This window comes from Tursiops truncatus, chromosome 1, assembly GCF_011762595.2.
Source record: "Tursiops truncatus isolate mTurTru1 chromosome 1, mTurTru1.mat.Y, whole genome shotgun sequence".
In the NCBI taxonomy this organism is placed as follows: domain Eukaryota; kingdom Metazoa; phylum Chordata; class Mammalia; order Artiodactyla; family Delphinidae; genus Tursiops; species Tursiops truncatus.
Genome location: NC_047034.1, coordinates 70,809,611 through 70,823,321, shown reverse-complemented (window position 1 = coordinate 70,823,321; position 13,711 = coordinate 70,809,611). Strand labels below are relative to the sequence as shown.

General features: G+C 56.6%; 1 protein-coding gene across 8 annotated transcripts; it reads left to right on the top strand.

Annotated features, from left to right (window-relative positions):
* Positions 1-861: 861 nt before the first annotated feature.
* LRRC71 (leucine rich repeat containing 71) lies at positions 862-12,973 on the top strand. Of its 8 annotated transcripts, XM_033856963.2 has the most exons (15): positions 878-1,193; positions 4,703-4,852; positions 5,181-5,306; positions 5,399-5,474; positions 5,692-5,769; positions 7,854-7,922; positions 8,142-8,301; positions 8,388-8,471; positions 8,562-8,701; positions 9,343-9,475; positions 9,632-9,725; positions 10,077-10,165; positions 11,876-11,987; positions 12,359-12,480; positions 12,734-12,973. In XM_033856963.2, the coding sequence occupies exons 1-15, from the start codon at positions 1,031-1,033 to the stop codon at positions 12,851-12,853; spliced, it is 1,716 nt and encodes a 571-aa protein (XP_033712854.1). In that variant the 5' UTR covers positions 878-1,030; the 3' UTR covers positions 12,854-12,973. The 8 variants fall into 8 exon arrangements, 7 of the variants coding, with proteins under 7 accessions (XP_033712856.1, XP_033712855.1, XP_033712858.1 ...); XR_012332468.1 differs by lacking the exon at positions 12,734-12,973 and having other exon boundaries at positions 866-1,193; positions 11,860-11,987; XM_033856967.2 differs by lacking the exons at positions 11,876-11,987; positions 12,359-12,480; positions 12,734-12,973 and adding an exon at positions 10,377-10,921 and having other exon boundaries at positions 864-1,193.
* Positions 12,974-13,711: the final 738 nt, after the last annotated feature.

Below are 13,711 nucleotides of genomic sequence, written 5' to 3'. Positions count from 1 at the left end.
GGTCAGAGTCTTCCCCAAAGGGTGGCGTTTCTACAGGGGAACAGCACAAAAGCTCAATGGTGGGAAGGTCTGGGAGTGACGGTCGGGGAGGGGAACAGACTGGAGTGGGGAGGCTGGAGCCCGGAAAGCAGAGGGGAGAGAGTATACTCTGATGGGGGCCCGGTAGGGTCTAGGCTACCTGAGGACTTTGAATCCAAGATTTCTTGGAAGCGTGACCCGCCTCCTAAACTCGTTAGCGGATCAACTAAGTCCCCAGACCTCCAGGAGGCTACATAGATGGGGTCGAGATTACAAACCCAGAGCCACGCCAGCTCGCTAACTCGGTGGGTCTCTCTGGGCCTTTTCCATCAGGAGTCCTCTCTTTACAGGGTAGGAGGGCCGACCCCAGAGAGTGGATCTGTCTCCAACCGGACCCTGCTTCCCTAGATTCCTCCGACTGCCGCTATCTCTAATACACGGGGTCGGATCCCGGCTTTCCCCGGTTCAGTTTCTCGGGTGACTTTGGACAGCTCCTTGCCCGCCCCCTAGCCCCGCCTCTCCGTCCTGGTCTCGCTCTAGTCCAGCCCCCTCCACTCCGGTCCAGTACGATATTCGCTCGTCTCCCTCCGCCACGGCTCCGCCCAGGTCCTTCTCCTTTCGCACAGGGTCCGCGGGGTCCGGCCCTCCAGGGCTCCAGGGCTCTCCTGCCCCTGTGACCCAGGGCTGCCCAGGCTCCGCCCTGGCCCCGCCCTTCTCGGCTGCCCTAGTTCCGCGGCTCCGCCCTCCGGGCTCCTTCCGCCCCCTGATGACTCTGTGGTGCCCCCTGTCGGCCTCGCGTGCGCTCTGTGGTTGCCCCTTGCCCTCGGGCCCGCCCACCTCGCGCGGTTGTCTTGGAGAGGGACGCTGAGGCGACGCCGCGGCAGGCGGGTCCCGCCTGTGGACGCGGAATAGAGACCCTTGATTCGGCCACCTCCAGGGCGAGCCCCACAGAATCCCGTCCTGCCTCCTTGCCCCCGTGAGTGTCCCCAGAGTCGCTGCGGACGGCACCAGCATGTCGGGCGAGGCGAGCGCACCACCAGTGGCCTCACCCAGGGCCCCGCGTCCCGGGATCCAGAAGTCATCCGGTGCAGTGACCAGGAAAGGGGACCGCGGGGCCAAGGAGAAGCCGACGACCGTCCTGCCGCCGGTGGGGGAGGAGGAACCCAAAAACCCTGGTACGCTGGTGGCGGGGTTGGGGGATCAGGCCTCTAGGCTTCTCCGCGCGCTCCCAACAGCCACTCGTCGCTCGGGTTAGCCAGATTGGATGGGGCGTCTTCGTTGTGCCAGGCAATGGCGGGCGAGACAGACGAGCCAGTAAATAATAACAGAATTTCTGGCGCTGAGGAGCGCTGTGTGGAAAAGGGATCCACCAGCTGAAGTTCAATATGTGAATGTAACTAGCTCCGGGCACATGGTAAGGGTGTTATAAGTGGTCACCGTTATGAGGTGTGCACGTGTTACTAGGCACGTTTCTTCTCTGTAGTATGGAGTCCTGCCCTGCCTATTACTGGGAGGCACAGTAGAGTTGATGGTGAGAAAGTATTTTATAAGCTGCAAATTCACTTGTTCACTCAACAAACGTACATTGTGCACCCACCCAAAGCGCCCTGCTCCATCCTGGGATATGAATCACAGTTTTCGTCCCAGCACAGTTCCTGAGACTCAGCTTGGCAGATGTTCGAATTGATTTTAAAGAAGCCACACTCTGGTTTGGGATGCTGACAAATACAATAAGATGTGCTAATTTGTATCAGAGAAGAAGGTCCAGGGAGTGGTGGAAAGACACAGGGGCGCTGCCGGGAGGTGACTCTGAGTTTAGTTTTATAGATATTCATTCATTTATTCAACAATTGCTTTTTGGATGCCTGCTCTGTGGTCAGGTCCAATAGAAAGAGAACGAGATGGACACAGTCCAGCTGGAATGGAATTTATGTTCTCTAGGAAAAGAAAACCATTGGAAAAGTACGCGTATGAGTGTGGCTCTTTATGTTGCAAGTGATAGAACCCCAACCCCAATGAATTATCCACAAAGGGGAATTGATTGGAAGGCTTCTTGATTCAAATCTACCAGTTTTGCCTTCAAAGAGGGACAGGAACTTGCTGTCTCTGGACTCAAGGAAAAACAACTTGGGAAAAGACTCTGATTGTCAGACATTGGTCAGGTGCCATCTCCTTGTCAGTGCTGGTGGCTGGGCGGGCGGAGGAAGCTATGGGAGCTGGAGAAAGAGCATCTTCCAGAAGGAGAGACAAGACAGGATAGAATCTCCTACAGATATGAACCTAGTTACATTAACACACACACACACACACACACACACACACATATACATACACACACACTCACACCACTCTGGCTGCTGTGTGGAAAATGGAGTGGCAGAGGGAGAGAATGAAGGTAGGCAGCTGAGTTACGAGGCATTTCAATAGCCCAGGTGAGGGACAGTGGTAGTTGTGGACTCGGGTAGTGAGGGAGATGGGTTAGGCTCCTTGGAACAGTACTTCTGAGGTAGAAAAGAGTTGGTGAAGTAGTGGATGGGGTGGAAAGTGGGGAAGGTAGCAAGAATGATTCCATGTTTCTGTACTGGGCACGGGGTGGGTTAAGGTGCCATTCATGGAGACAGGCAGGCCTGAAGGAAGAGCACGTAAGAGATCTCCAAGGGGTGATGTCGGCTGAGCAGCTGCATGGAAGTGCGTGGAGCGGTGAGAAGATGTCAGGGCTGGAGATGTGAATTGGGGAGCTGCTGATGTTTGGGTGCATTTAAGCCCTGGGAATGAAAGAGATTCCCCTGGGGAGGGGGGAGTGGAACCGGAGACAGGAAAGGGCTCAGGATCCAGACTCAGTGATCTTAGAGGAGAAGGAGCTCCCCCAGGCAGGCGGAGCCAGAGGGGTCGGAGAGAAAGGGAGTGATAACAGGACAGGGCCACACGGTCACAGCGGCTTTAGCAGCCGCTATCGTGTGTTGTGGCAGGGCTCAAATGGGGTAGCGAGTGAAGGCAGTTGTAGGAACGTTGATAGATTGAGAGGACATCGCATCTGGTGGCTTCTATTTCTCAAGGAGCTACGAGGCAAGGTCATAGCGAGTGTGAGGAGGGAGTGTGGGAGGGGAGGAGAGCAGGAGCAAGGCCCTTTCGGAGCTGTGCTGCCCACTAGGTCACTGCTAGCTACAGCCCAGAGGTGGAACACTTCCATCGTCCCAGTATGTCCTGTCGGGCAGTGCTGGTCTAGAGCAGCGGTTCTCCCTGGACCATCTTTGGCATCATCTGTGAGCTGGTTAGAAGTGCAAATTCACAGACTCTACCCAGCCTATGGAATCAGAATTTGGGGGGATGGGGCCCAGCAAACTGCTTTAACAGGCTTTCCTACTGATTCTTACAGAAAGATGTTAAAGTTTGAGAACCTCTGTTTGGGGAAAGATGGTGTGAGTGAAGCAAGGAAGGACCCTCCCAGCAGAGGGAAGAGTCCAGGAAAGCAGGCAGTGTGCAGGAGTCAGCTGTACAAGGGGCTCCCCTAGCCTCCCAATGCCTCCTCTCATCAGCCTTGTCCATTCAGCTAATGTCTCTCGGGTGCCTGTGTCTCTCACCCTTTTGCCACGAGAACCCTCAAACCTCTCTGCATCTTGCCCCACAGTGCTGAGCACACGTCCTGCCAGCCCCCTTGCACCCTCTGGGCAGGCTCCCTGCTGTTGGCTGCAGGGGTTCTGTCCAGGGCACAGTCCCTGCAGCGCCTGCTGCCTGTGGGGCTCCAGGCTGTCCTGCACTTGGAAGAGCAGGCTGGCACCAAGCCCACCCTTCTGCCTCCGGTTTCTCGCCTTTGCCAGGGACACCCCTTCCCGTCTCAAGGAACCACTTCTTGTTGGGATGCCCATGCGGGAGCAGGAAAGAGCAGGGGTCTTTGGGGACTCAGGCACCTCAGGTTTGCGTAGCCCTCACGATGGGAAGTGGTGGGCATCTGTCTAAATTAATAAAACGCTTGAATGAGTTAAGATTTCCAAAGCATATATAGAACCGTGTGGGACAGGAGTAAGTGCTATATCAATGTTTGCTAAATAAATAAAAGCCTACCACCCTGCTGGGCCTCGGTCTACCCGAGTGCGGGCGTGGGGATGGGGGTGGGAGCGGGGGCAGGTGGAGAGGTCCTTCTGCTTTCCTTTCTTTGCTCACATCAGGCCTGGACCTTCTTTCTCCGTGTGACCCTGGGCAGTCCCCGCAAGGAAGGAACGTGGGAGGAGGCTGGGCTGGGGAGGAGGAGGCCCCCCAGGGAGCGGAGAGCGGGAGTAGAAGCGGCCTTGACCCACGGGGTGGGTGGACGAGCCGGCACATAAAAGAGGCGCCCTCATTGTCTACATTCCACGCCCTTTAGTTCCCTTCCTCCTAGGTCTTGATTTCCCACTGTTTCCTCTCAAGTGTTTTCAGTGTCGGTCTCTCCAACGCATCTTACATGTTAAAAATGGCTGAGAGGACGTCTGCCTCGATGGAGGGGCCGCTGCCCGCCCAGAAGCCCGAAACCCCGCGCGGACGAGCGTGGGAACGCGGCGCAGTGCGCCGATCCCTGGCGGGCGGGGGCGCAGGGCTGGGTGGGACGTCCTCTGGTCTCTGCTGCCCTCTGTTGGCAGCCTTGGGCTACAGGGGGCGGGCGCGGCGCGGCGCTACGCTTCCCCTCCCGCTCTCGTCCCCGCCCCCACAGAGGAATACCAGTGCACCGGCGTCCTCGAGGTGGACTTCGCTGAGCTCTGCACGCGGTGGGGCTACACGGACTTCCCCAAAGTGGTCACCCGGCCCCGCCCGCACCCAACCTTCGTCCCCTCCGCCTCTACGTCGGAAAAGCCCACCGTAGGTGAGTGACAGTGGAGACGCCGGGGTGTCTGCCAGGCCTACCGCGTCCATTCCCCATCGCACGGCGGGCCGAATGGCGGGGACGCAGGGCAATGTGTGTGTGAGTGAGCAGGGTGGATTCAAGGGGGCTGGTGGGGAGGTGGGGGCGGTCTTCCGTCGTCCTTTCCAAACCCTCGCAGATGCGGTCTGGCGGAGTCCTCCAATCCCGCGGCTCCGTGGGAGCCGTCCCGGCCTCTCCGGCTCCCGTAGGCCGGCCGGGGCGTGGGGCCCGGGGGCGGTGACTCTGCCCCCTCCCTCCTTCCCCGGCTCCTCGCACCCCTGCCTTCTAGACGAACAGCCGCTGTCCGGGTCCTGCAGCTTCAACAGCCTGGAGAGCAAATACGTGTTCTTCCGGCCCACCATCCAGGTGGAGCTGGAGCCTGAGGACAAGTCCGTGAAGGAAATCTACATCCGCGGTGAGGTCCGCCCCCCCACCAGTCCCTCTCACCAGCCGTCCGCCACCGCACCTCTCCGGGCCTGAGGCGCCTTCTTCCTTTCCCTTCCGCAGGTTGGAAGGTTGAGGAGCGTATCCTGGGTATCTTCTCTAAGTGTCTGCCCTCCCTCAGCCAGCTTCAGGCCATCAAGTGAGGGGACATGGGGTTGGGGGAGGGGCAGGAGGCCAGTGTTGGAGACGGGCCACCAGTGGTCTGGGAGAAAGAACTGAAGGGGCACGGAAGGCCCTGGGGACTGTGCGGAAGGTGATAAGGAAGGGTGTGGCTGGGGTGTCAGGGTGGCTGGAGAGGACAAGGTGGGAAGGAGGTGGTGCTCCAGCTGTGTTTCTGTGCTTCCCACCATCTCCAGCTTCTGGAAGGTGGGGCTGACTGATAAGACCCTGACCACCTTTATCGCCCTCCTGCCTCTCTGCTCATCCACGCTCAGGTGAGCAGAGGGGAATAGGCAAGGGGGAGGCTACCTGGGTAGCCTGGCTGGCTGGGTGGTCAGAAGTGAGCAGTTTGGGGACAGGGGTGACAAGTTTCAGCTCCTGTGGCCTGGGCTGGCATCCCTGTGGAAAGAGGGTGCTGCTACTGTCTGTTGGGTTTTGAAGCTCTCATCTGACAAGCATTGGGGTCCCCTTTTCTGCCTACTCTGGTGCCTAAAGAGCCTACCTTTGGGGCCTTATCCCCTCTCCTCTCCATCAGTCCCACCACTACCCGCTCTCTCCCTGGAGGTTCCTCACTGCCTGGTGTCTGACACTGTACTAGGGACTGGTTCTTATCCTACAGGAACTGGCAGTCCAGTGAGGGAGGGAGAAGGGCATAGGAGTGGATACTGCAGGGCACTGTGGGGACTGTAGTGGTGGAAGAATGGTTCATGAGAGACATGGAAGGCTGCCTGGAGGAGGTGGTGCCAAGCTGAGCCTTGAAAGAGGAATAGGAGGGGGCCCGGCAGGGAACTGGGAAAGGGCATTCTTGTATAGGAGGGAGCCAGAGCAAGGTGTGGAGCAGTATAACCACAGGGGTGGTTGCTGTATAAAGGACACAGCTGATTTGGCTGCCCTTTGTTGAAGCTCCTCCAGCACCCTTGACTTCTCCTGCTTCACAGAACCCACCGTCACTGGCTTGCCTCCTCACTTGTCTTCCTCCTGTAGATGGGATGGATGCTTCTTGAGGGCAGGGATTTTGTCTCCTTCAGCTGGAGGTCCTTGGGTGCTCTTTGTCTTGAACACCACAAAACACATATTGTGTTCCGTCGTGGGAATTAGAAACAATTTAGCCAGCAGGAGGATAACTATAGAATTCATCTTAATATGTAAAAATAAGTCAGATCAACATGATAAAAATAATTAAAAATAAATGCAATCAAGTTTAGATGCTAGATGAGCCAGGCTGAAAGGTTGGGCAAATATCATGAGAGAAACTTTTTTAAAATTAATTAATTTTTGGCTGCGTTGGGTCTTCATTGCTGCACGCGGGCTTCTCATTGCTGTGGCTTCTCTTGTTGCAGAGCATGGGCTCTAGGCACATGGGCTCCAGTAGTTGTGGCATGCGGGCTCAGTAGTTGTGCATGGGCTTAGTTGCTCTGTGGCATGTGGGACCTTCCCGGACCAGGGCTTGAACCCATGTCCCCTGCACTGGCAGGCAGATTCTTAACCACTGTGCCACCAGGGAAGTCCCGAGAGAAACTTTTTTTAATAGAGAATTTTCCAGCCATTAGTTTCATTTTTTCTTGTGACTTGGAAAAACACCTCCATTTTCTCAGTACTGTTGGAGAAGCCACTGCCTTGTGGAGGGGTCATGTATTGGGTACCTATTACTGTGTAACAAGTTACTTCAAAACGTAGTGGCTTAAAACAACCAACATTTATTATCTCACAGTTTCTGTGAGATAAATCCGGGTGTAGATTAGCTGGCACCTCTGGGTCAGCGTCTTGGTGAGGTTGCGGGAAGGCTGTTGGCCGGGGCTGCAGTCATCTTGACCGGGGCTGGAGCATCTGCCGCCAGGCTCACTTATGTGGCAGCTGAGTGGCCACAGCGCCTCCACTCGGGAGCCTTTCCACAGGTCATCTGGGTGCCCTCACCACTTGGCAGCTGGTGCCAGAGAGCACCCGGGTTGGAAGCCACAGCCTTTTTGTAACCTAAACTTGGAAGTGACAGCCCATCGCTTTTGCCATATGCCATTCATTAGAAGTGAGTCACTAGGTCCAGCCACACTCAAGGGGAGAGGATTGCATTGGGGCACGGATACCAGGAAGTGGGGAGCACTGGGGTCATCTCAGAGGCCCCCTTACCACACCTCACTAACTGGGGAGTAACCCCTTCACACGGCACACTTCCTGGATTTCTAGTCTGGAGAACTGTCACATAATTTCCTGTATCAGGGAGTTGGGCGGGGCGGGGGTGTGTGTGTGCATCCTTTGCCTCCGTTTCCAAGCTGCTTCCCAGAGCCCCACCCTTCCTCTTTGTCCCCTTCCCTCATCTGGCCTCAGTGGTGCCTCCTGGGTCTCAGATCTCCCCCACCCTCAGGAAGGTGTCTCTGGAGGGGAACCCGCTGCCGGAGCAGTCCTATCACAAGCTCATGGCAGTGGACAGCACGTGAGACTCCTTTCCCTCACCCCCTTTCTCTGGGCCTGCCCCCCATTCCAAGTCACCCTTTGTTCCCTTGCCCCTCCAGCACCTCTCCAAGCACCCTCAATTCCTGCCTCTCCACCCTCAGACCGAATGGCCCTCCTCATGCCCCCGTTTTCCGAGGTTCCGGGGAATGCCCAGGACCCCGTGTTTCCTGTGACCCGCGTTCTCCCTCCTGCTGCCCAGGATCGCGCACTTGTCTCTGCGGAACAACAACATCGACGACCACGGCGCGCAGCTCCTAGGCCAGACTCTGTCCACGCTGCACAGCTGCAACCGGACCCTGGTCTCCCTCAACCTGGGCTTCAACCACATCGGTGACGAGGGCGCGGGCTACATCGCGGACGTGCGTGCGAGGCCGGCAGGGGCCCCCCGCGCTAGCTGTGGCGGCCCGGGGCCAGCCAGCTCACTGCCCCTCCCTGACCCCCGCAGGGCCTCCGGCTCAACCGCTCCCTGCTCTGGCTGTCCCTGGCCCACAACCGCATTCAGGACAAGGGCGCCCTGAAGCTGGCCGAGGTGGGTGTGCGGGCTGAGCGGGGCTGGGGAGCGACCCCCACATCCTCCCGTTCCCCGGGCGGCTGAGCGCGAGGTGCCGCCCCGCCCCAGGTCCTGCGCCCCTTCGAGCTGACGCACACCGAGGTGGTGGAGCGCCGGCGCCTCGTGCTGGAGAAAGGTTCGCAGGAGCGCTTGCGATCGGTGAGGAGCGCTCGGAGCCTGAGACCTGAGCCCTTGGAACCGCTGCCCAGGTCGGCTGCTTTCAGCTAGCTGGCCGAGTCTTAACCCGTCCTCTCTCCCTCTGTCGTGACCGTTTTGCTCTCCGACCTCTGCACAGATAAAACAAACGTTTGAGTTCTTACTGCAGAACCACTCCGCAGATGGTAGAGTGTATTTGTTAAGAGGACTAGATTTAGACCGCAGGGACTTGGAATCTGGCCCTTCCACAAAACAGCTTGGTACCTTAGGCGTGTGACTTAACCTCTCGGGCCTCAGTTTCCTCATCTGTAAAATGGGGATAACTGTACCTAGCTCATAGGATTGTTGACAGGATTAAATGAGCTAATTCATCTAATACACCTGGAACAGTGCCTGGCACTTAGTTAAAAATATGTCAGCTACTGTTTTCTCCTCAGTATGAGTCTGAATGCCACCTCCCCCCACCCCCAGCTCATCCCTGGGTCCCTCTGCCGTTTCTTCCCAACAGCACCTGCACCAGAAGGGTCCCAAACAAATTATGTTAGCATTTAGGCAGGGAGATTGGGGTAGGGGTGCTGCCAGTCTGACTGCCACCCAGGCATGAGGCTTCCCCTCACTCCTCACTGGGGAAGGGGCGCCGGACTCTTCCTCCTCCATCCTCGCCCATTTGTGAGCACAGCCTTCCACCTCTCAGACATGGGGACTCCAAAACAGAGCGTGAGAAGAATCAGCTGATGAGGGTCAGCAGTTTCGCAATGGTGGAGAAAGACAAGATGCAGACAACGAAGACCCCTAAGGGTCTGGGCAAGAAAAAGGAGAAGTCCGGGGTAGGTGTGCTGTGGGCAGCAGAGCCCTGGGCGCTGCAGGAACAGGGTGGGGCGGAGGGAGGAAGGCCTTTGAAAGTCCACCTCTGGCCCCTCCCACACCTTTTCCCCATCTGCCAGGAGGTAGGACTCTCATCTCTCTTCTTACATCCCCCACAGGAAGTGGTGAAGAAAGAGGAGAAGTCAGGGTCTGGGCAGTCACCCACACAAGGAACCCCTAAGAAAGAAGATTCCACAAAGACAGGCAAGGGGAGTAAGTGCTAGCACCCCTCTGCGGCGCCCACTTGGTGTGGAGGAAGGAGGAGCATGGGGCGGGATGCCGGAGGCCTGCGCTGAGCTAGTCTTCTCACCTTGATGTCGGAAGCCCCAACCGGCCCCATCCACGGCACTCCACACCGTTTCTCCTGGGCTGGACCCCTGTGGCCCTGCCCTCGGAGAAGAAACCCGCCTACCTAGCTGGGGGTCCCCCCTTCAGCTCTATTTCTGTTGTACCCAAACCCAAAGTTTGAGGAGTCCCCTTCCTCGCCGCAGTCCATTCTCTCTGGGGAAACTGAGTCATAGCAGAGGTCTGCACTGTGCATTCTGGCTCCTCTTCCCACTCCAGAGGTAACCATCCCTGAGCAGAAACTAAGCAAGGGAAAAGGGACCAAGACTGTGAGCAAAGAGAAGCGCAGCATCCTCCCGGAGTCGGAGGTAGGCTGCAGGAGAAGCGGGGTGGGGGACACGTCCCTGGGGTCCAGTCCCCCAGCCTTCCTGGCATGGAGTCTCCGGCCCTGTACTGTGGCAGCAGCCACTTCAACTCACATTGTGCCCTCAGTCCTGGCCCCCTCCCTAATCCAACCTGGGCTTGCAGGGGTAGCAGAGCTCAGTGCCCCCTCCCCTTCTACCTTTACTTGCTTATTAGGAGCCCACACTTTTGATCCTCTGCCTCAACTCAGTCTGCTTCCCGAAAGGCCATTTGTTCCTCACCACCACGCCCACGGTTGCTCGTACAGTTGCACAGGGAACGAAGCACGTTCTCCTTTGCCCCTGCCAGCAGCTCCCCAGGAGGGCAGGGTGTCTTCCTAGTCGTGGTACTACCCCCACCCTGTGCACAGCTACTTGAGACCCTCTCTCCTTCGCCCCTGGAGCCTCCCTTTTCTATTTAAACTTGGACCAACTTGTTCCTTGCTTTGGAAACCTTCCTGGACTGCTGACTCCATAGCTCCCACCCCTCCGCAGTGGAGTCAGCTAACCCTAAGCCTAACCCGAGGGCTATCTGTCCTTACACAGGCGTACCTTGTTGTATTGTGCTTTGCAGATTTTTTTTTTTTTATACAAACTGAAGGTTTGTGGCAACCCTGCGTCGAGCAAGTCCGTTGGTGCCATTTTTTTCCAAGAGCATTTGCTCACTTCGTGTCTCTGGGTCACATTTCGATAATTCTCTCAATATTTCAAGCTTTTTCATTATTTGTCATGGTGATGTGTGATCAGTGATCTTTGATGTTACTACTAGGATTCCCCGAAGGCTCAGATGATGGTTAGCATTTTTTTAGCAGTTAAGTATTTTAAAATTGAGGTATATACACTGTTTCTTTAGACATAATGCTATTGCACACTTAGACTGCAGTATAGTGTAAACATAACTTTTACACGTACTGAGAAACCAAAAGAATGTGACTCGCTTTACTGCGGCTGTCTGGAACCGAACCCACAATATCTCTGAGGGTATGCCTGTGTTCTGTCATCAAAAGACCTCCCCACCTTGGCAGGGAACGGCGCCTCCACTTCTGGGAGTCTTCTCTGGCACCCAGGACAAGATCTTACAAAAGAGGAAAGTCGGGTGGAGAAGGCGGGCGAGGCTTGCCTCAGTGCCAGTTTTCTGTCCCTGCCCCAGGCCTGATCCAGGCTGCTGACTCTCCCCAGGACTGTTGCATTTTCCTCTCCTCCTGCCTTTAGCGTCATCTCCCTCCAGTCCACCGCCCTCATTGCTCTCCCTGTTAGGAATTACTTAGTGAATGCCAACACACTATTTCGTGCCTTTGCACCTGCTGCCACTTCCCCCCGATCTTCATCTGACAGGGACCACATACTATTCAGATGTCAGCTCACAGGCCACCTCCTCCAGGACCCCTGCCGAGACCCGCTAGCTGTGCCTCCTCCGTGCCCCCTCCGTGCCCCCAGAGTACTGAGCTTCCCCCTCTGTCAGCTCTGACAGCATACTGCATTGCTCTCTCACTCTCTGGCTCCCCTGCGCAAAGCTGCTTCTTGAGGGTATGGGCTTATTTATCTTTGTATCCCCAGCACCTGGGACAAAGCCTGGTCTGTAGCCGGCCCTCAAAGCATGTATGTTGAATGAATGAATGAATGGCCTGTTGACCAGCTCCCCTCTCCTCTGCTGCAATCAGTATTCTGCCTGAGCAGGTGGTTGGGGAAGCTACTGAGATGGTCAACCCTCTCCTGGAGCCCGTGGAGCACCGAGATGGGAAAGTTTTCATGCCTGGGAACAGGGTCCTTTTGCATCTCAACCTTCTCCGTACGTTTGCCAACCCCCCCCCCCCCCCCACGCCCCACCTTCCTGCCACGAGGCTAGCTGGGCCCCATGCTGTCACAAGGGTGCCCCCGCCCTGGCTCCACGGAGCGGAACCTGGTTCTCCAGTGGTTGGGCATCATGATGGTGAAGGCCCTCTGGCACGGGGCTTTGGTGTGGGGGTGAGGGAGGTCAGACAAAGGAGGCGTCAGAGAAGTAGAGCTGGAGTGAAATTAGTCCTAGGTAAGTGAGCTGGGGAGCTGGGGGAGCAGGGGGTTAGTTTTGGAGTAAGAGGGTCGCAGAGGGTGTCCCGTGAGGGTGTAGGCAAGAAGGAGGTTGGCAGTGCCGGAGGCCACGTCGTCTGCTTCTTCCACCAGGAAACCGCATCACAGAGGTGGGGCTAGAGGCCTTCCTAACCGCAGTGCAGTACCAGGCACAGTTCTCCGAGTCCAAGAGCGCGTCCAGGGGCCCCGTGGGGCTGCTGCGGCTGTCCCTGGCGGTGAGTGCCCAGGGACTGCAGCTGCTGCAGGCAGCTTGTCTCCCTATTTCCAAGACAGGCCTGTAGTTTCCCTTATTCTTTTTATCACAACACAGCCTTCATCTCTCTTGCTGTGAGATGGGCGGTCACACTCCTTTGCCTTTTCTCCATGTCCTCCAGCCCCTAACCCACCCTGTCCCAGGAAATGTTTTTCTCCCAGATGCTTAATCTTCATTGCTTTTGTCAGCTATCAGCCTTCCTTTTCTTCCTTCAGAAAAACTGCTTCTCCCCACAATGTCCTGCGTACACCACGATCCAAGAGCTGATGCTGCCAAGGGACCCTGTCAGTAAAGCCAAGCACAAAGAGGAGGCGGCTGTGGCTTCCTCCACCTAGCCCCCTCCCACCTTCTTCCCAGAGATTCTGGGCCACGGAAGCATCTCCTTTCCATGTGTGGGTTGGCCTTCCCACGGGAGAGCTCAGATCCTTAACAAAGTCTATTGCTGTACTTTTTTCCTTGAGGTTGTCTGAAAACTTTGTCCCAGAACTACTGGGAATATTTGGACTTTGCGCCTGTTAACAGCGCGTTGACATGGCCAGAAATGGCCGAATGGCTTTATGGTTCTGCTGGGGGTGATCTCAGCCCCTCTGGTGGTGGCCGACCAGGGGTGTTGCTCTCCTGGGAGCAGCTCTTTGAATTCCCAACACTGAGCACACAGCAGGCGCTCTCCAGTAACGTCTAGCCTCTCAGTTACCCTTGCCCGAGGCCTTCTAAAGCTCCAGGGGATCCGTACAGTTCTTGTCCGCACCCCTACACTTTATCAAGAACGAATCGTGTATTAATTCTGATGCCCAACTAGACCGTAAGCTCCCAAGGTCAGCACTCAGCATCATGTTGGGTTTAGGAGGGAAAACGTCAGTTAGGGGGCGAAAGAGAATTTGTCCCTTAGTCCAACAACGACAGCAAAGAGAAGCAGTTTGAGTGGTTACAGTCCTGGGGGTGTGGCCACGTCTGATGAGCTGCTTCCAGGGGGTGCCTGTGGGAGGACGCGGAGGACCGATGACAGCAGCTGGCCAGGCCTCTGAGATGACCCTCCCCTGTGTACTGCCTTTAAAGTCCTGAAGCTCACTGAGGGCAGCTCACGAGGGCTCTTGATTCTGGGGCCACTGCGTGCGTGCGTGCGCGCGCGCGTTGTCTTTTTGTGTTCTGGCCACGGGGGCTGTATCGCTTAGTCTGAAGTTCAGTGAAGTGCA